The following is a 21,929-nucleotide window of genomic DNA, read 5'->3' on the forward strand; positions in this document are numbered from 1 at the left end:
TCTGCTTTTTACATTTTAATTGTCTTTGCTTTTATCTGATTTTAGCGCCATTAATTATCTTGAGTGTCATGGAGTCGGATTGGGTGGGGAAGGGGGATGTGAGGTTGGTTGACAGAATAAATACATAACAAAAATTCCTGAGGCAATGACTAGCTATCCCATTTTCAGCATTAGTGTTTCATTGGTTGGTTGTTCTTTCTTCTGAAGGATGAAGAGAAGGAGGGATCTGATGTACCTGTCAGCTCACAGGCCACCCGAGAAGTTACACCTGTCCAGCATCAACAGCATCCCCTGACTCTCCTCCCCTCCGGCAGCTATGAGGACGATCCCCAGGCCATCCTGGATGACCATCTTTCACGGGTGCTGAAGACCCCGGGGTGCCAGTCTCCTGGCATGGGACGACATAGTCCTCGCGCACGCTCTCCAGACCGCTTCCCGAGTGGCAAATTGCTACTGGCTCCTGGCACGGCCTCTATACCCAACGCCTGTGCCCTTGTCAGCAAAGGATTTGTCACCAAGCAGACCACCAAGCACGTTCACCATCACTACATCCACCACCACACCATTCCCAAAACGAAGGAGCAGATAGAAGCAGAGGCAGCACAACGAGCCCAATGCTTGGGTCCTGCAGGGAGTGACTACTATTGCTACTCCAAGTGCAAGGGCCACTCAAAAGGGGTGGAACTTCCTGTGGCACAGCTGGAGCCCTTTGGGTAAGTTCACTCCTGGGCAAATTCAAAAGTCAAGTGACAGGTGGAGAGGATGTGTGGAGAAATGTGACAATTTGACTGCATTGTGTGTGTCATGCCAGCTTTCCTAAACACGGTGAGATTCTTGGTAGTGTATGAGAGATCACAAAGAGAGAGAGAGAGCAGATGGGGAAGCAGGTGAGCTGGAGGGAGGTGTATGTTGTGTGTGCATTTCAGGAATCAACGGTTGTGGTAAGAAGCTAAAGTGATGCTCTCCCTTCTCTTGTGACAGCCTCAACAGAACAGGGACACTTCCGAAGAGGAACTGTAAGCTACCAGATGGCGTCCTCCTCCCAGGTGGAGAAGGAGGAGGGCTCTCCATCCCTCCAGGGGTCCAGCTACCTGCGGGGGAGGCTGACCGATCACAGAACGTCTGGCAATGGATGCTGGAGAGTGAAAGACAATCCAAGCACAAGCCCCATAGGTAAATATAAGCTGTCTGCAACAACTCTTGCTCCTGGTAAATATTTATCTATTACACAGCTGTCTATTTTTACAATCACTAAAAACAAATGAAGCTCTTTTGCTCCTCCGGTTTAATATGAAAGCTGTTCTGCGGAACCAGAAAAACCACAAAAATGTCATGTTTTTGGCAAGAGGCCCTTTTCATGTTATGACAGACTTTTTCTTTTCTCCCCCCCCCCTTTTTTTTTTTGAGAGAGAGAGTGTGCACTGAACAGAAGCTGCTGTTAAAGTCATATTTTCCAGCTTTTATAACCTTGTACCTTTCCTCCCCTGTCTTTCTCTCTTCAGCACACAAAGCACAAAGAAGGCCTACAATTCGGAGTCCTCCAGAGGCGGGCCTGGGGAGCGTCCTGCCCGTCACCACCTGTGGGGGAGCAGCAGCCATCCGCGGGGCGTTCAGCCAGCCCACCCTTTTGTCCAGGACCCAGCCATGCCCCCTCTAACGCCCCCCAATACCCTGGCTCAGCTGGAAGAAGCTTGCCGCAGGCTAGCAGAAGTATCCAAGCCACAGAAACAACGGTAACATCTCACTGGAAACCTGAAAAAGCTAGGAGGCGGGGACTGGGAATTATTTCTTGTGTCATTTTCAATCACTTTGTGGGCGTTTCCTTTTCTGTTTTGGGAGGGGATGGGAAATTAATTTTTCTATCTAGCCCTCCTGGAAGCTGCAAGACGTGGCTGTTTAGTAATTTTCCAAAGTGTCGGAGCAGGAGTTGGTAGGACCTGAGGAGGTGGTCAAAAGGGCCCTTGAGGGGGTTGGATGTGCTCCACGGGGTATGGTATATGGTAACGAGGTCCCTTCTACACTGCCATATAATTCAGATTATCAAAGGAGATAATCCACATTAACTGCTTTGAACTGGATTACATGCGGCTACACTGTCATATAAACCAGTTCAGAGCAGATAATCTGGATTTTATATGGCAGTGTAGAAGGGACCTGAGACTTCCAAATGAACATCCTGGAAAATCTAAATCTGGGATTCATTTAGCTCTTCTAGAGATAAGAACTGGGGCTGAAGCCCAGTGCACATGTATTATTCCCACCAACTTGGTGGCATTTTAGCCTGGAAGAATCTTTAAGCTTTATGGAAATCTTTTGAAATGGAGAAGAAAGAAACTGCTTAAAAATAGATTTGTTTGCAAATCGGTTTCTGTGTTAATTTGCCTTTACTTTAGTCCTGTTCAAAACATGGCATTACCCCTCATGGCACAACACATTGTTTGCGTGTCTTTGTGATGTGGAATTATCACAGTCCTGGACTTAGAAACAAGGCTGTAGTGAGACTGAAGTGTGCCGTAGAAATTATAATCTCTCTCTCTCTTTCTCTCTCCTTCTCTCTTGTCACAAACAATTAGAATCCCACATTCTACCTTTATTTGTTTGCTTCCTTAATGGCCATGTATGCATTTCTGGAACTGAATCCAATGAATTGGCCAAATGATGCCTTTGCTGTTTTTCATTGGAAGACACAGGGATATTTTTGCCCTCAGCATCCTCAATTCTCCCCTTGATTGTTTCAGCACAACGATCTTAGATGTACAGGTAGGATTTTTTTAAAGTTTGATCATTCTTTTCTTTATCTCCCTCCCCTCCCCTTCCCAAACCTTTAGATGTTCAGCATCAAATCAGCCGAGGGATCGCAACCACTTGACTTCCGTACCAGGAGGAAATGGTCCTTTTTGCAATGCCAGTGTAGCAACAGAAGAGTGAGTGTTGCCATATGGAACATGTACAGCTTAGAGATATTCACTGTCTCTTTTTTAAAATGCATATTTTATCAGTGGAGTAGTGCTTTGAAACTGTAGCCCTTTCTTGGTCGCCTGCTATTTCCTTTTGACGGGGTGAAACAAGAACAAAACGTCTGCAAGTCTTGCCTACTCGTTCTTTTTTTAGCTTGCATTCCTGTAAAGTGGACAAAGATTGGATTAATCTAATTACAGGATAGTTCTTTTTAACAAGAAATCTGCTTCAGTCTAAATAATTAAAGTTTTCTTTCTTACACTCTTCATCTTAAGCAATGAGTAATGTTTGAAGTTGAAGCTAAGCCACCTGACTATAGCCTTTCATTTTTAATTGGTTGACCTTAAGTCCACCAGCTGTCTTTGCTAGTAGCTCCCCCCCCCCCCCCTTCTTCCCAAAGCCACTCTACAAAGACTTGGAACAAATTAGGAAGAGTAAATTACTGTGGAGTAACACTTCATGACCTTTTGACATGCCAAGTCAACGTGGCCTTAGAAGTTGACTCCATGGCATCCGAGGCACTGTTGCTTTTCCTCTGGGTAGAAGAGATGTTTGTTATTCTGTAGGAGGATCTCACTTCCTCAGGATCCCAAGATGTGACAAGGGTTTGGCTAGCTGCTCTTGTTGCCCTTCCTACCAAAGCATCAGACTCCAAACCTCTGCTTGCCTTCTTGTTGTAGCCCAGAATCTGATGCAACAAAATAGAGCTTTAATATCAGTCCAGCAGCATCCTTAGTGCTCCACATAAGCAAGAGTTTTCCTCATTCCCATCAGTATAGAGTGGTGGGTTCTCATCCGTGGGTCTCCAGATGTTTTGTCCTTGAAGTCCCAGAATTCCTAACAGCTGGTAAACTGGCTGAGATTTCTGGGAGTTGTAGGCCAAAACACCTGGGGACCCACAGATTGGGAACCATTGGTATAGAGGAATGTATAGAATATTCCTCGGTATTCAAGTGAATATTCAATGCTCCTATTCATGGAAATCTCCATGATGAAATTACAACCTCTCAAAGCTTTCAGTGATGGATCACGAAGCATCTGCATACACACCCATAAAATAGGCAGGATTGTACCCTTAATTATTCTAGATGCTTGGAAACAGGGTGTGTTAGAAATGGGGAAGTGCCTGTAGGACATCCACCAGCAAATAGGAGATCTACATCCCTGTCCATTCCCTCCTCTTAAGAAAATGTTGACTTGTATTTACCCTTTCACTTTCAATGGCTCTGCATGTGTGGACAACAAAAGAGGAAGAGAGGGAAGTGAAACATTGGTTCTAGAGCAAAGGTGGGCAATCTGTGGGCAACTACCACTTCAGGCAACATGACAAATGGTAGTCATAGATCAAAAAGCATGAAGGCCACTGCTTCTGCATCCTAGTAGGAGGGGTATTCATTCAAAAATATACACAATATACATATAATCTTTTTAAAAGTCATAAAATATGTAAATCTTTGAGCCAGTGTGACGTAATGATCTGAATGTTGCACTAGGATTACAGGAGACTGGGATGCAAATCTCCACTCAGTCATGGAAAGCATCTGGCCAAGCTTGGGCAAATTGCAGCCCTAGAGGAACATCATGGCAAATCTCTCTTGAATAGCTTGTGTCACTCCAAAAAAACCAACAAACGTATGATAGAGTTGTCATAAGGTGGAGTCAACTTGAAGGCATCTAGTAACAATGCAAATAATAATGAGATAATTGAAATAAATGAAATAATTATGAGATAATTGATTAAATTGAGTTTAAAACAGAAACTTGGAAACAGAAAGTTGTTGAATCTCTTCATGGAAAAATGCAGTAGTAGATTGATTGCTCAATTTCAGAAGATATTTTTCGATTTTTATCAATAAATTCAGCACACTCTCAAGGAATATTCATTCAAATAGTTTGCTCACACAAGCTTTAGTGATTAAGTAGCTCTTTGTCACGTTGAGTGTTAAGAATGTGGGTCTCTTAAGGTGCCAGCACTCAAACTGTAGGGAAGTGACCTTCGAGGTCACATGGATGAGAAATTACTACAAGACATCTCATTTGGTCCTCATCTTCTGTAGCTAAAGATGGCACCAGAAAACATGGACAGGACTAAAGCTTGGAGGATGTTATACAGAATTGATTGATAGTCTCAATTTCCCTTGTGGCCTGTCCAGTGTCTTGAATCTGTACACTTTAGAGTAAGTCCCCTGGAATTCAAAGGCCAGGATCCAACCGTACATCTAGAAGGAGAAGCCTCTCTGCTACTGCAACCAGGAAGAGGCGATTCTCCCTCACACATGCAGACAACCCTTGCAAAACCTTCACACTGCCTCATATCACTGGGGAAACTAGATAAAGCAGAGCTTGGGTTCTGTGCATGGCTAGAGAGGAGGCGGAGGAGCAAGCCCTGCTGAGGGTGCATGGAGGTTGTATGGAGAGTAGGAACCATACTTTGCCATTTCCCCCAGTGGAGGTCTTCCACCAATTGATGTACACTGTTGGATCCCAGCCATTGTGACTTACCCTGAGTAGACACATGTAGAGTCATACCCCAAGCTTTCCAATCACAACTTGTTGTGACATTTTCTTACAAACCCAATCACCGTCTGGTTTACTTTCGGATTGAAAAGAAGAACTTATCTAGGTCAACGGAATCTGTGAGCATGATTGAACTGCTCTCTGTAATGCTGTTATGGAGAGCAGTCTCCTTTTTGCATTTTTGTTAGGAAAACATCCAAAATATATTGGAAATGGGGCCTGGCAGGACCTTGAGATATCCTTAAAATACTTGGAAACTGTGTGTAACCTACACTTCACCCACCTTTGCTCTAGAAACCAATTGGATCCACATGTAAACATTCTCACTTTGTTTTCAAGCGGCTAATTATTGCTGGAGCTTTAAAACCTGGGTGTTATTTGTTGTGACCTTCATTTGAATGCTTTACATACAGTGTAATCCTCCTCTCTCTGTTCATCAACTATCAATGTTTTTCTGGCATGGAGCCCTTAAACTTTTACTATATTAATAGACACCAGGGTTTGCTTTTAATTTTCAAGTGCTATATGTTTTTAATGGGCTTGGTGTCATATAATTGGACTCTTCTATGTAGATTTATATAGAAATATTTACAGAAAAGTACAAAATAGAAATCTCAGGACATTGTGTGGAGTCTTAACTTGTTTCTCTCCTTTTCTTTCCATGTTTCAGTCACAAAGAACCAAAGAAACTTCCTGCTACTCACTCCGCCCAGCCTAGTGAGTTGATTGTCACGTATTTTTTCTGTGGAGAAGAAATTCCCTATAGGAGGATGTTAAAGGCCCAGAGCCTGACACTTGGGCACTTTAAAGAGCAGCTGAGCAAAAAGGGAAATTATAGGTAAGCATCTTTGTGGTTTCTTTCTTCTTTTCCTTGTGTTTGCACAGACGGCGTGCCAAAATAACCAAGGAGTATTTGTAAGCGTCCTCCCACAGTGAGGAAGGGCTCTTTGAAGGTTGTCTGCAGCTAGCTCAGCCGTCTCTCCAAGTTCTCCTCTCTGCTTTGTGTTTACCCACTAAAACCAATACTAGTTAAGAGTTGGGTTGGCTGCTCTGGCAACTGAATTAGGTCTTACCTAGTGAGTCGACTGTTCCACTTTATTGCCAGCACAGACACCTTTTACAAGTGGATGGATGGGTCCAGGATCTTGCATATAAAATGTTCATTCAAAGCTCTGAGTTCATTTTCTGGCTGTACTGCATTATGATTTTTTTTATTTGAAGAACTGACTAGATTTCCCTGTTGTTGATTATTTATACTGAGATGCACAGCTGTGGTCCTCTAGGTGTTTTTGAACTACAGCTCCCAGAACCCCTCACCAGTTGGGTAGGTATTGATGGGATTTGTAGGCAATTTAAAAAACTTTAGGGTCACAGCTGCCCATTTCTGTAATGTATCTTAATTATTTCACTTTGTAGTTGAGAAACTTCCAAATTGGAATCATTATCTACAAAGTAGTCAACTACAAAGGTTACTATTTGATACTTACAAGATCCCGGTTTAGTGTTTCATTGGATAAGATGTGGTATTCTTGGAATGTTCCCTTTCTTAGATTGGCATTTTGTACAAGACTAAGCAAATAATCAAGTACTAAGACAAGGTGCTGTTTGTCCATGAGTTGTGACTAAATAGTTGTGATTTAATTCAGCAAAGGAAATGGCCTATTCTGAATAATGTTGTACTTAGGATGGTATTTATTTAAGATACCATGCATGAACTCGTTGGAGAAAGATGCTGGATTTGCCAAGAGCCATGGAAACTGGATTGGACAGTGGGTTTGTACAAAAGCAAAAATTGGACAGTGAGTTAAAGTTAGAGGTGTACCACCTGATGAAATCTGGAAGGCAGTTTTGAATGGTGATAGTATCAGAGGGAGTTGATTATAATGTAAATTGAGGCTGCCCTTTAGGATTATCCCTCTCAGAAGATGGTATGTTGTTGTTATTGTTGTTGTTGTTGTTGTTGTTGTTGTTGTTGTTGAGCTTCCTGTGTAAACAGCCAAAGTGTGAACTTTTCCAACTTCCCTGTAGTGAGCTTTGTGTACTTGAAACATGTACCTCTTCCCACCAAATGTCCAAACAACCAATTTTCAAGTTGAGATAGGTGCAAATGTCCCTAGCCCACATAACAGGGGAAAGTAACTTGAGATAATCTGTGAGCAGCAACGGGTGCTCTAAAACTAGATAAAAATAAGCAAAGCTCAATTTCACCACACAATCCCTGTTTCAGTTGTACAGTTGTTGTTCCCTGTCTCTTCACTTTGCTTTTTGATGGCTGTTTAAACTCCAAAGCTCTATAATTTTTTTCCTTCCTCCATTGCTCTTGCACAGTTGAATTCTGGCCAGAGCTTCTAAGCATCATGAAAAAGAAAATTCTTGGAAGTTGAACCAATTACACAAAAGTTAATTTGTTTGCATGGTTTACTCTAAGCACCGAATATGATTTGTCTTGGCTTGGATTTTGGGATTTGTTTGCTATGGTGGGTGATCACACTGTCCCAAGCTTTGCTACTGAGGTCGAATTGACTTCAGAATGCAAATCAATTACAAAGGTCCCTAGTTTTGCCCTGGAAAATCTACCCCTTAAAAGCCTTTTCCCTGTTTTATAAAAGAGACGCAGGAAAGAGAAGGCTACCTCAGAACTGTTAAGACTTCCATTCCTTTTTGCAGATCCCTTTTGTAATCGGATGGCAGACACACAGGGAACCTGGGATTGGGCTTTCTCCCTTCTTTTGGAGCGTGCTCTCCATGAAGGCTTGCCTAGGGCTGGCTCTTATCATTTTGGCACCAGGCAAAAGATCCTTTTTATTTCTTGAGCTTTTTAGTGTGCCTTAGCATTGCTCACAAGGCATCATCTGGTTTTTATGGAAATTTTCACTGCTGTTGGCTTTTAGTCTGTGAATATTTCATTTTATTGATGTGTTTTTAATATGGCTATGAACTGGTTTGGAGGGGTTGCATGTATTTGATGGGAATCATGTGATAAATGTTGAAATATGTGAAGGTTTATCCCAAGATGACAGTGGATGTGTTCATAGATTACACTATGTAACAAAATGTGAAAAGTTTTCTGTTCCTGGCTTGAAAATGTCATTCTTGTTTAACTGTGCAGTACTTCCTTTGAAAGTAGTTGTTATAATCCAGAAACTTCGTTTTTGTGGCTGCCACAAACTATGTTGAATGGGTTGAGACTCAATGAGATATTCATTGAAAAACTATAGCAAAATGTGCTTCAGGAGGTTTTCAGTTTAAAAACTTTTTTCATGCTGTTCTGATAGAATCAATTAGGAAGTGACATTTATAAGCCAGGAACAAAAATTGTATTACATAGTTCTAATTGATTGAGTAGGTGTCTGTAAACCATGTTGGTTTCCAGTGGCAGCTAACACTAGCATGAATTAATCCTTAATCTGAAACTTCTCTTGGGTATCCAAAGAATGCACTCTCGCTTACCTTAGAGTTTCTAGAACTACGAATTCTCTAGTTTTGGGAGTAAGATGTGGATTTGTGACACATGCACTTCTGAGCATAATATTTACAAATGACAGCTCTGTGAACTATCTGTGGTAGTAGTGTGATGGAGAGGTGTGTGTGTGTGTCACAATGCATACAAACACATCTTCAACAGAGACAAATTGGTGGTTGACTGGGAAACCTCTGAGGAACATCTAAAGAAGTTTCAGGATGCCAACAAATACACTTAGCTGTGGTTTTATGATTCCTTGGTTCTTAAAAGACTCCATAGGCCCACTTGTCCCATCATATCTTTGGATTCTATATCTATGGATTGAGCTGTCTGTAGCTTGAAAATATTTCCAAACAGAAAACCTTCTATTTTGCAATGTTCTGTGAGAGATACCATTTTACTTTGCCATTATATATACAGACAGCCCCTGAGTTACAAACATTCAACTTACAAACTACTCATGGTTAAGAACTGAGGTGAGACAACAGGAAGAATGGGGGGGGGGGGGGAAGCGAGTGTGTGTGTGAGACAACAGGAAGTAAAGGAAATCTTCCCCTTGGAAGAGAAATTCAGTTCTGGAAGAGTTATTATCATGGGGAAAAGATGTCTCCACTGAAGCTTTATCACCAATCGTTATTACCACAACAAGCCAATTTTTTCAAAATCCAATTATCACAGGGACAGAAAGGGAAGTGAAATCTTTTGAACGGGGGCACAGATAGCAAAACAAACATCATAGTGTTAGCCTTTTCCTGTGCTACCCAAAGCTTTTTATATAAATTCAGCTTAAGAACAAACCTACAGAACCTATCTTGTTTGTAACTTGGGGACTACTTGCAGTGCCACTTGAGTGGCCATAGATTTTGGTTTTCACGGGGGGTCCTGGAACCAAACCCCAGCAAATTCCAAGTGCTTACTGTTTTTCTATTTGTTCCATGACATTCTGTGATAATTAGGCTATGTTAAATTGCCTGGTCATCAGGGACCCTTTTTCAGCATGTGGGTTTCTTTTACTCTCTCTTTTTGTACCTATGTGTACAAAAGAAGCTCAGACCCATCACTATTTTTTAAAAATCTCAAACAGACACAAGGTGAAAGTAATTATCCAAATGTGTTTCTCCCCCAGGGAATCATTTTGATCTCAGCTTTGATTCTTTTATTTTATATATTTTTTTAATTTTGGCTGGACTTGGAATGAAACCACAGGTGACCTTCAGGAACGAGGGCCTGTCCTGCCCCCTTAGTAGCTGGATTGCTTAGGGAAGATGGAGCTGGTCTTTCTGGTCACATCTGGCATTGATTTTGTTCTTAAGGCACACTTAATAAGCATGGCTTTGAAGCCTTTGCCTTTCATTTTAACACACAAAGACGTGCATAAATGGTTGACACTCAGAATCCTTTATTGAACGAGTCAGTTTGCAACACAGGTACCTCGGGTTGCTTTCGGGTTGCTTGGGAAGAGAGGGCTATCCAACATACATTTGTGGTTTAGGTATGCATCTTTTTTTATTTATGCTCACTCCCTATATATATATTGGATAGTGTTGGATAACAGTAAAAAATAGGAAAAAAGGTGTGTGGGACATACACACACAGTTAGCACAAAGCTTTGCAGACTGTATGGGTGCCAGATGTAGAAAGAAGGGAGAGAACAGCAAAGAGAGGTGAAGAAGGGAAACAAAGCCAAAATCACCTTAAATGTAGATAGGTTTTGGGGAGAAGCTATGTCTACGAGCAATGAAGGACCTCCTCGTGTGTTTTAAGAAGTTGTGGAGAAAAGATATTAGTTTGTATTCTCTCCTAGGCCCGCCCTCCCTCTCCCTTCCACTTTCCCCCTTTTCCTCTTCTTTCTTCTTTTGAGAAATAAGGCTGTAGTTATGGAAAAGGTCACAGTGTGTGGAGCTCCCCCTCCCTTTCCCCCTTCCTCCCCCCAAGAAAATAAAATGTGGCTGTGTTCAAACAAAGAATTTGGTCAGCGCTGCCAGAGTTGAAGATCAAGGGGGAAGTTATTGCTACAGCTGTTTATCCTCTTGGAAAGGAGCAGATAAAACCCAGCGAAAGTCCTTTTGTGCCTCATTCAAAGTTTTCCCTCGTTTCTTCCTCCCTCGCTTACTAGCTGGAGGGATTTCTGGAGGAAGTTCAGTGGTGCTTTGGTCAGGCCTCTGCAAAGCAAGCCCAAGCAGTGGGCAAATCTCGTCCTTGTCTTTCTTGAAGGGAATGGATTTTGTGACATTCTCAGCTTCACCTTAAAAGTGATCAAACAGTTTGGGGAAGGTAGTATGACTAAATTGTCTTCCCCTTTTTAACTTGGTTAATATGAGTTGTGTTGGCTGCCTAATCAAAGTTGGCAGATATCTTTTCAAAAGCCTCTTGTGAGTGCCTCCAGGGGTGAGAAAAGCGGTATATAAATGCTGTAAATAATAAATAATAATAATGTTGACTACAGAGCTTTCCAAACTGTGTTGCAACAGGTTAGTTAGTGTGTGTGGCTACACTGTGTCGCACAAATGTAGAATTTCTTTTAAGTTTTCCACATATTTACATATTCTTACTCGCAAATGACAACAATTTTGAACATTTATGGCACTATCTTACAAATCATATATGAATTGAACATCATACAGTGATTCCCAGAAGTCTTATTTTGTTTATTTACTTCATTTATATACCACTTTTCTCAGCCCTTGGGCGACTCAAAGAGGTTAACAATAGCAAAATTCAATGCTTAACATCATAAAAACAGTTAAAAAACAATTAAAAACAATCAATTAAACAATAAGTCTTCTTGCTTTTATCTAGCCACTCATATTTTTATCTTGGCTTTGTGTTTACCGAATGAAAATTATCGCTCAAAAATGACAGTAACAGATTTTTTTTCTTTTCTCGCTCCCACAAGTCAGATATGTGAACTGCTTAGCAGGCAATGCAATGCTTGTCATGTTTTATTTATTTATTTATTTAAAATAATAGATAAATAAATAAATATGGGCTGCTTAGCAGGCAATGCAATGCTTGTCATGTTTTAATAGATATAAAGATGTCGATCCGTTTACTTAATGTTGATAGCATCTCAATATTTTGGTTTTAAACAGTGTATTTTAATATTGAGACAAATGTTTTAAATGTTCATGTATGAATATAATCAACTCATGTCCCGGCATTAAATATTTGCTGTTTGTATGCTGTGCTCTGCCCTGAGTCCCCTTCAGGGTGAGAAGGGCGGATTATAAATGTTAAATAAATAAATAAATCATATATTTTAAATATATATAAATGAAAGGTTTTCATGAGATACGCTGTGTGGCCAAACATTTTGTAATTACTATTTTTATTTATTTTATTTATTTACTGTATTTGTATACCGCCTTTCTCAGCCAATCGGCAACTCAAGGCGGTTTCTCAGCCAATCGGCGACTCAAGGCGGTACACATAATATCATAAAACAAGTTAAAACATTAAAACAGTATAAAACAACAACAATAATAACAACATTAGCGTCTCCTTATTATCAAGTATTGTCCACTTCCATCGTCAAGTCATTCAATTTCCTATTGATATATGGATCCATCTCTCTTACAAGGGTTGGTTTAATCCAGGGGTCCTCAAACTTTTTAAACAGAGGGCCAGGTCACAGTCCCTCAAACTGTTGGAGGGCCAGATTATAGTTTGAAAAAAAATATGAATGAATTCCTATGCACACTGCACATATATTTGTAGTGCAAATAACACTTAAAAACAATACAATAATTGAAATGAAGAACAATGTTAGCAAATATAAAGTTATTAGTATTTCAATGGGAAATGTGGGCCTGCTTTTGGCTGATGAGATAGGGTTGTTATTGTTGTGTGCTTTCAAGTCATTTCAGACTTAGGTTGACCCTGAGCGAGGGCCGGATAAATGACCTTGAAGGGCCGCATGTGGCCCTCGGGCCTTAGTTTGAGGACCCTTGGCTAAATCTCTGGTTTGCTGGTAAAACTGAATTATTGTGTGGCAAAACGATGCATGTCTAAAAAGTGTATCGGCAACACGAAAAGTTTGGAAAGCTTTCTTCTGAGGTCTTGAAATACCCAAGCCAAACGTATACTTGAGTGGTTCCCAAGGAAGCTGTCTTGGCAAAGAGGAAATCCAAAATGTTGAGAGGGATGGTTTTCCCTTTTTAATTCAGATGAATGAAAGCAGCAAGTATTTAGCTTATAGTAAGTTGCCTTCTTATAAAAGTAAAGGGGTGTGTGTTTAAAAAGCAAGAGGGATGTTAGGTTGGATTCCCCCCTTCTCGCTGCTTCTTCTTTTTTTGCCAGTGATTGGATAACAAAATTGCTTCTTGGGGAGAAAGAGAGATCAGCTTGGGTGCAAGTTGTGTGTGTGTGTGTGTGTGTGGTAGTAGACAAGCAGGCTCCCTAAATGCTAACCCTCTGAATGGAAGGCCTTCATTTTGTGCATATGCAATTAAGCAGCCTGAGAAGGAAGAATGCTGGAAGGGGCATAAAAGGAACCTTTAATCAAGAAGCTGAACGGTCTAATTCAGGATAATAGAGGGGTCCTTACTGTTTGACACAAGAGGGGAAGGGGCACTTTTTTGTCTCCCTTAACATCGGCTTCGTGATCTAACAATCCCAAGCCAAAGAAAAGGAAAGCAGGACACTGCCGCCTGACCTTCCTGGGTCAAATATTGCCATCCAAGTCGAGATTGCTCATTACGTAAGGGCCACTAGGAAACAGACGAAATTGGGCACATGGTAGAGTGTACAATCTGTTCTGAAAGTGCAAGGAGTTTAAAGATTTTCACCTAGAGGCACAATGGAATAACTATGCACCCTTCTCCTCCTGTTTAATAGAAGCTTCTCATTGTACAAGGTCAGAAACAACGGCGTTTACTTTGAATTTTTATGTCCTTAAGTTGGATGCTTTGGACAGGGAGAACTCAGTGCTCCTATTACCGGGATCTATAAATGGTTTAAAATGTAAACTTTAAAGGCATGTCCTGAAGGTGCCTTCTCATCTGTCTATGTAGAAAGAGAATTTAGCTGGTCAATGGAATTACTTGCCCTCCCCTTTTTCCTAAAGCTTTTTTCCTTTGTTGTTGTTCAGTTGGTCGACCTAGCATTTTGGATATTCAAAATGATTTGCTGGCAGTCAACCCACTTCTGTGGGCCCCGGAGGCAATTCAGGGCCAGTCCTCATGGGGAAACAAGACTGTTAAGTATGTGCGGTTGGATGAAATCAGTGGTGCTCAGCTCACACATGATGTAAGGCAAGATTGTGAGCATTGATAGACACTAAGGGAAAAGCCAAAAGTTTCCTGATCACCATTATTATTTTAGAGTCATGTGTCTGCTGTAATCATGTGGTTACAAAATGTACTTAAAGATCCCCGAAGGCCTTCCATCCTTGATTTGGATGCAGTGCGTCAGACTATCCCCATTTTCCCCCCTATCTGTTTGTTTACATTGCCTATTTTAAATTGTCCATTGCCACATTCAGAAGCTGAAAATGTTGAGCAATTATTTCTAAGATAACTGGATATATATGCATGCTGAAGCCCCTCCATAGTTGGTTTGACTGATCCTTGTTGATTTTGAAGATGAAACTGGTTGGATGCTAACTCAACTTGAAGGTCTCTCGACAGCTTAACCTGAGGCGCAAACTCCTTTGATTTTTCCCGGCCCACCATTTAGTGTATTATGTGACCACAAAAGACAGAATTATGAATCACACTATTTCCATTCCCTAAAGTCATCTTGTATTAATAGCTAGTTCTGAAGACTTGCCAGACTATCTATAGTTGGCTGTCCACATTTTGTGGTTTGGACTTTTGCAGATTTGAGTATTTACAGATTTGGTTTAAAAACGTTCTATCTAGGAATCTCTAGGTCCTCCAGTGTGACTCAATTGTTACTCAGTTCTTTATTTGCAGTTTTTCACTTTCACGGCAGCCCTGTACCCCTAACCCCAGTGAATGTGGAGGGTTAACTATATTCCTTTTCCTGCAATCTTTGCTTGTCTTCCCCACTCTGAGACTTTTAAACATTGCATGCTATACTCTTTTTCACTTTTACTGTAGCCTGTCTTTCCCTAATAGACTAAGAGTGGGGTTTTTTGCTATCTAAAAGACTATAAGGCTCCTTCTACACTGCCCTATAAACTAAGATCTGATCCTGGATTATCTGATTATCCCAGATTATACTGGAATTCAAATCTGATAACCAGGGATCAGATCCTGGGATATAAGGACAGTGTAAAAGGGGCCTAAGTATACTATTGTAGAAAGTTGAACACACAATGTTGTGGTGGATGATATAGCTTTAAGAGGGAGCTAGAGAAGTTCATGGAGATGTTCAAGTAGTGGTAAATGACCACATTTGGAAGCATTGGGTTCTGGTTTCCATGTAGGGGCTCATCAGCTCAACCTTTCGGAGAGAGAGCACTGCAAACATGTGGTTAAACTGTCAGTGAAAAAGCAACATGCTGACCTAGATGGATGTTGGTGACAAAGAGCAAATGGCTATACGGAGATTACATCTGAACATGAGGAAGAACTTTCTGATTGTGAGAACTGTTCAGCAGTGGAACTCTCTGCCCCAGAGTGTGGTGGAGGCTCCTTCTTTGGAAGCTTTTAAACAGAGGCTGGATGGCCATCTGTCAGGGGTGCTTTGAATGCAATATTCCTGCTTCTTGGCAGGGGGATGGACTGGATGGCCCATGAGGTCTCTTCCAACTCTATGATTCTATGATTCTATACCTATAGTTATATTATAGACACATGAACAAAGGTGTTGGGTTGGTGGATTTTTCTGGGAAATGCATATTGGGAGTCCAAATGTGAAAAGTTGATTGTGTATTTAAGAGTTGTCCCAAAGTTCTCTTTTATTTATTTTGCATCTCTTGATCTTACTGATTCCAGGTATTACTTCAAAAGGGCAAGTGATGAGTTTGACTGTGGAGCAGTTTTTGAAGAAATCTGGGATGACGATGCCGTTCTGCCCATGTACGAGGGAAGGATTCTGGGGAAAGTTGAGAGGATTGACTGACTGCCTGGCTGGCCTTTCCTGCGTGAAGGTGTTTAGGGAGACATAAGCTATAGAGGCCAGCCTCTGGACACAACCACCGAATCAAGCTTTTGAAGGAAAGTTTGAACCAATGAAGAAGAAGAAGCAACGTTAATAAGCGGACATCTGTGAAGACTTTGCCAAATCAGCCTTAGAGGGGAAAAATGTAGAAGTCTGTTGCGCTGGGTACCAAGGTGTTGACAACCCTGAACTATTTATTACGAACATGACCACTTTTGGTTACTGAAGATGCAGCCCATTGTTTCGAAAGACTTCCATATATAATATATGGCTTCCTGGGGATCCCACACCTATGGACTAAGAGAGACTATGTATAGTTTATCTTATGATAACCCTTATTGATATTTATTGAACAATCTTGGTTTTATTCCCCCCTTACGTCCAATGATGGACATGCTGCTTTAAACAATGGAGAAAAGAGGGGATATGATGTAGAGGAAGAGGTTGGTTTTATATTTTATTTTTTCATCATTTCCACTGTCTAAATAATTGAAAAATAAAAAAGTGCATTTGTTTCTTGCCACCTTAGAAAGCCAGCTGGGATTATGTTATAGACAGCATTTCTCCAGTTGTTTTATTTCTGGGGACGGGAGAGGAAGAGAAATAATGAAAATTGTCCTACACATGTGCTTTCTTCGAGAATAATGTTTTTTAATCAATGCTGCTCTGATTCTAAGGCTTGGTGTAGACATAATACAGCTTGAGTATCCCTTACCCAAAATGCTTGGGACCTGATGTGTTCTGTATTTTGGATTTTTTTCCCCAGATTTTGGAATTAATTGCATACGTTTAGTAAGAAAGCTCGGAAATGGGACCCAAGTCTAAACACAAAATTCATTTATGTTACATACACACTTTATACACAACCTGAAGCTAATATTGTACAGTATTTTTAATCATTTTGTTCACGAAACAAAGTTTGTGTACACGGAACCATCAGAAAGCAAAGATAAGTCTTATTTTCTCAGCCACAAATTGGACAATTCTCAATTTTGGAGTATTTTGGATTTTTGGATAAGGGGTATTCAATTTGTATTCTTGATTGCCTACTAATGATTAACTAATCAGGAGCCTCCAACAGATTAAGGTCCTTTCCCCTCCTCCTTCCTCTTCCCAGTCCTTATTTGAACTCGACTATGTGGTGTTAACAGCGAGCACCTTTAAACGAAAGATTGCCTTTATTTTAACAGAGGTTGCTAATTTGCTTATGTTCATAGCTGCAAAATCTGGCTTTGAAGCACACTATGGTTACTATTAAGATTGGTGCTGCCATCTTGGTTGGCCCCAGGAAGAGTATGGGAGGAATGGGAGATATTCAAGCACTAGAGCAGAGGAGGAAAAAGCATCTGAAGGCCATAATAGCTCCTGATTTCTTAACCATTAATAGGAAACTGGGAATGCTGCAGCTGCACCAAAACCAACAGTGTTCTCTTGGGTTAAATAATATCACTGCTACAAAGGATAATAATAACATATATGGGTTTTGTCACTCAGACCCCTTCCACACAGCGGAATAAAATCCCACATTATCTACTTTTAACTGGGTTGTATGGCAGTGTGGACTCAAATAACCCAATTCAAAGCAGATATTGTGGACTATCTGCCATGATAAACTGTGTGGAAGGGCTCTCAGCTTCTGTGGTAATAATATACATCTGCCTATATATATATTTGCTCCTCATTGCATGCCTTTAGTAAAGAAGGCACATTGTGGCAAATCCCAAGCACAGACAAGGGACCCACGATTTCATAGTGTCCAGTTTCATTGTAGAAAACGATCTCAAACAGTGGAGGAAAAGTGGTACATGAAGCTTACTAGTTCACATTCACGCTGACATAACTATAGCCAGATTATATATTTTTTTAGAAATGGTATGTCCTTCAAAAACATCAGCTAGCACAGTGGTTCTCAACCTGTGGGTCCCCAGGTGTTTTGGCCTACAACTCCCAGAAATCCCAGCCAGTTTACCAGCTGTTAGGATTTCTGGGAGTTGAAGGCCAAAACATCTGGGGACTCACAGGTTGAGAACTACTGAGCTAGCATATCCTTGTTCCCTGGCTTCTTTCATGTGGTCACTTTTTGTAGCAATGCTTTCAATGTTGCAACTGCAGCTCATAGACTTGAAGTGTCTCAAGATGTGGTTTCCCATCTTAGATGGAATGACTGTTAAAACAGTGGGGCTTTGGGCCCCTTCAGGGTATGGACACTGATTCCTAGAACCCCTGAATATTGGCCATGCTGGCTTCTGGGAATGGTCGTCCAAAACATCTGGAGAACCAAAGCCTGGCAACACCTCTGCATGTAATGTTGGTGGCCCTGCATACTCCAGTCAAATAATTTGCTCCAGCAGTCAAGTCAAGAGAAGCTAGTATATAATTTTTGATGTGGTCTCCTAAGTGTTGCCATTGTTGTGCTCAACCAAAAGCTTGCTATGCTACCAGACAAACCAGTCTGGAATGACATCACAGCTTTCTAAGCTTGCCTTGGGCAAATAAGTCATTTTAACTCCTTTGTTGGACAAACATGATACAATGGCTGGCTTTGGGGGCTGCAGCTCCTCCTTTGCAGCCTACCATTGCCTATTGTACTTAATGGCTGAAATATGTACAACCTGGGCTGTAAAATCATCACAACGGTCTACTCATCTGATTGTATCATTTTTGTGTAGTGTAACATGACGGAGTGGGGACACATACATACTCCAGAAAAGACCTTTAATTTGGATGTCCTCTTGGTTCTCGTTGGTGTGCTCTATGCCAATCTTACATTTCTTTTGTATAGTACGATTGTACATAGTGTAGAAAAAAATGTGGTGGAAAGAAATACTATTAATACACTATCTCTAGTGTGTTTTTTTAAAAAGGAAAAAACCTTCAATCAGTACAGTACCTGTGCCTGCATGGTGTTACTATGCCATGTTTTGCCCTATGTTCAGGGTGCAGACTCTCCCTTGTTTGTTTAAGGGGTTTATGTATAATATATTTTATGCCTTTTTACTACAAGTCTTGTACTTTATGACTTTTGCCATGACATTTGTTCTACTTATACTGTAAATTATGCATTATAAAGAGTTTCATTTAAAGAAAAAATTACTTGGTACAATAATTATTGTAATTAAGAGATGTAGCCTTTATTAAAATTTTTATATTTTTCAAATTAATCTAAATCTCTTGTCCTTGTTTTTGTTTTGGACTGAAAAGTCTTTTTGATAATGGAACAGGTTCCCATTATCTTTAGTGTTTTACTTCTTGGGCCCCTTCCACACAGTTAAATAAAATCCCACATTTTCTGCTTTGAACTGGGATATATAGCAGTGTGGACTCAGATAACCCAATTCAAAGCCAATATTGTGGGATTTTCTGCTTTGATATTCTGGGTTGTATGGCTGTGTGGAAGGGCCCTTGGTTTCGTGTTCTACTTCTTAGAGCAGGGGTTCTCAAACTATGGCCCGAGGTCCGGATACGGCCCTCCAAGGTCATTTACCCGGCCCTCGCCCAGGGTCAACCTAAGTCTGAAACGACTTGAAAGCACACAACAACAACAATCCTATCTGATTAGCCAAAAGCAGGCCCACACTTCCCATTGAAATACGAATAAGCGTATATTTGTTAAAATTGTTATTTGTTTTAATTATTGTATTGTTTTTAAGTGTTTTTTGCACTACAAATAAGATATGTGCAGTGTGCGTAGGAATTCATTCATATATTTTTTCCAAATTATAATCCGGCCCTCCAAGAGTTTGAGGGACTGTGGCCTGGCCCTTTGTTCAAAATGTTTGAGGACCCCTGTCTTAGAGCATGGGGAAAATGGCAAAAATGGTTTACATTTTGTGTGTCTTGGCTTACTTACCAAAGAGTAAGCTGTTAATCTTCTGGCTAGCTGCCTCCACAAAACTGAATTGGTGGTACAGACAGTTTTGCAAAGCTTTACGTTGGAAACTGCAACTTTCCATGTAGTTTTACCAAAGAAACTATATCTTTTAAAAGGCTTTCAGGACAGCATTTGGATGAGAAATAGCATCTTTTGCAACAGATTCTCTGCCCTAACAAGGGATGCCCTACTAATCTTTTTAACCACAAGTCTAACACATTCATCAATATCACCTTTCTTTAAGAAGTTACAAACAATTTTTTGCTGGTGATTCCTAACAGTATTTGTCTTATAAAATCAAAAATATGCCCTGATAAAATCCAAAAATTGGGCATTTTCCTTTTTTGCAAGTTTGCCCATGAAAGATGATCTGCTAAGTACAGGATGTCATAAGTTTGCAGACTAGTAAACAGACTTAGCTATTTGCACTGGGATTGTGGTGCAGCTGGCTGAGTGTCAGCTGCATTAAGATCACTCTGACCAAAAAGGTCATGAGTTCGAAGCCAGCCCAGGTTGGAGTGGGTTTCCAACCAATTGTGTGTAGCCTGTTGTCGACCTTTGCAACCCGAAAGACAGTTGCATCTGTCAAGTAGGAAAATAAGGTACCACCTTAAAGTGTGGGGAGGCTAAATTAACTGATTTATGAGGGCATAAAGAAGACTCCAGCAAAAGCATTCCAGCGGGGAAGCATGCGGGAATGCAGAAGTGCTTCATTAGCGTCGCAGATGGACGATGAAAGCGACAACTCCCCTGGTGGCCAGAAAAAGTTAAATACTCTCTGTCTATGTCTGTATATGTTTGTACGTCAAAAATTGGCATTGAATGTTTGCCATATATGTGTACACTGTAATCCACCCTGAGTCCCGTGCGGGGTGAGAAGAGCAGAATATAAAAGCTGTAAGTAAATAAATATTTGGAAGCAGATCCTGGAGAAGCTACTGCTTGGCTTCCATGCTGCCTGAGACCGTTCTAGCAGTTGCAATAGTTACAGTTTTCTAATCTAAACTGTTTTCTAATCTACTTTTAAATAACTGCTTTACTGAAGAGTTGTCCTTCCCCTTCCAGGGCGCTTGTGCCCTGCTTTGTGCTGGTCAGTGACCATAATAAAGTTTTGTCGTTGCACAGTGGTAACCACATCCAGCTTGCAAGTTCTCCCAGCCATTGTAAGACCACGCAACAACAACATTAAGTGACAAGGTCATTTCTTTTTTCATAGTAAGATATTGGACTGTAATTTTTTTCGTTTTGAGAAACTACAAGTCGCTTCTGGTGTGAAAGAATTGGCCGCCTGCAAAGACATTGCCCAGGAGACGCCCGGATCCTATGAGAGGCTTCTCACATGCCCCTGCATGAGAAGCTGGAGCTGACAGATGGGAGCTCACCCCACTCCCCAGATTCCAACTGCTGACCTTTCAGTCAGCAGTCATGCTGGCACAAGACTCTCTTCAGGTAAGAATTTCTTCCTAGTGTCAATATTCGCTTTAGGTCAAGCAAGGCTGTGCCCATGCATTTGCCATCTTTTTCATCTCTCCCCCTGCCCTGCCAGTCCTGAGGATGTACTTTTGGAGAGGCCCACAGATAAGAAATCATCTTTTTTGGCATCCCAAATGGCATCTATGCTTTCCTCCCTTGTGCTTCCCCCCTCCCCACCTTTAACTCTTATCCAGGTAGTAACAAAGTGCATCTGGAATGATTTTGCATGCAAGAGAAGACTTCATTCCCAACATGAGAAAAAACTTCATGCCGAGTACACAGGGCTACGAACTGAATTCTGAGTTAAAATAAAGCTGCAGGCGGTTTCCCCACATTTAAATGGGTTTGCTGTCTTTATTAAACACCTTCTCAAGTTCATGAGTTCACCTTAATTGATGAGCTGGACATAACAGATGGGTAGGCAGACTTCAACAACGTGGGGGGAGAAAGTCCTCTTTCCCCCGCCTTGTTCCCCCATCAAAGGTTAGGAACTTCGCTCTGCACAGTAGTCTTACTTTTTTTCCTCTGCTATTAAAATGAATCACACTGAGTCTAATTCTTCTTGGGAAGATGAATGTG

The 21,929-nt window shown here is 41.0% G+C and overlaps 1 protein-coding gene across 5 annotated transcripts in view; it reads left to right on the plus strand.

Moving 5' to 3' along the window:
- Positions 1-19,167, plus strand: part of AXIN2 (axin 2) — a 93,638-nt gene extending 74,471 nt beyond the window's left edge. For 4 of the 5 annotated variants that reach the window (XM_067464223.1, XM_060763069.2, XM_060763070.2 and 1 more), the window contains exons 6-11: positions 208-713; positions 982-1,173; positions 1,503-1,733; positions 2,829-2,924; positions 6,146-6,313; positions 15,841-19,167. In XM_067464223.1, the coding sequence (XP_067320324.1) occupies positions 208-713; positions 982-1,173; positions 1,503-1,733; positions 2,829-2,924; positions 6,146-6,313; positions 15,841-15,967 (1,320 nt within the window). In that variant the 3' untranslated portion in view covers positions 15,968-19,167. Of the gene's footprint in view, positions 1-207; positions 714-981; positions 1,174-1,502; positions 1,734-2,573; positions 2,756-2,828; positions 2,925-6,145; positions 6,314-15,840 lie in introns of those variants that run through there. The other variant, XM_060763071.2, reaches the window with a different exon arrangement.
- Positions 19,168-21,929: the final 2,762 nt, after the last annotated feature.

The sequence above is a fragment of the Anolis sagrei genome, chromosome 2 (genome assembly GCF_037176765.1).
Source record: "Anolis sagrei isolate rAnoSag1 chromosome 2, rAnoSag1.mat, whole genome shotgun sequence".
In the NCBI taxonomy this organism is placed as follows: domain Eukaryota; kingdom Metazoa; phylum Chordata; class Lepidosauria; order Squamata; family Dactyloidae; genus Anolis; species Anolis sagrei.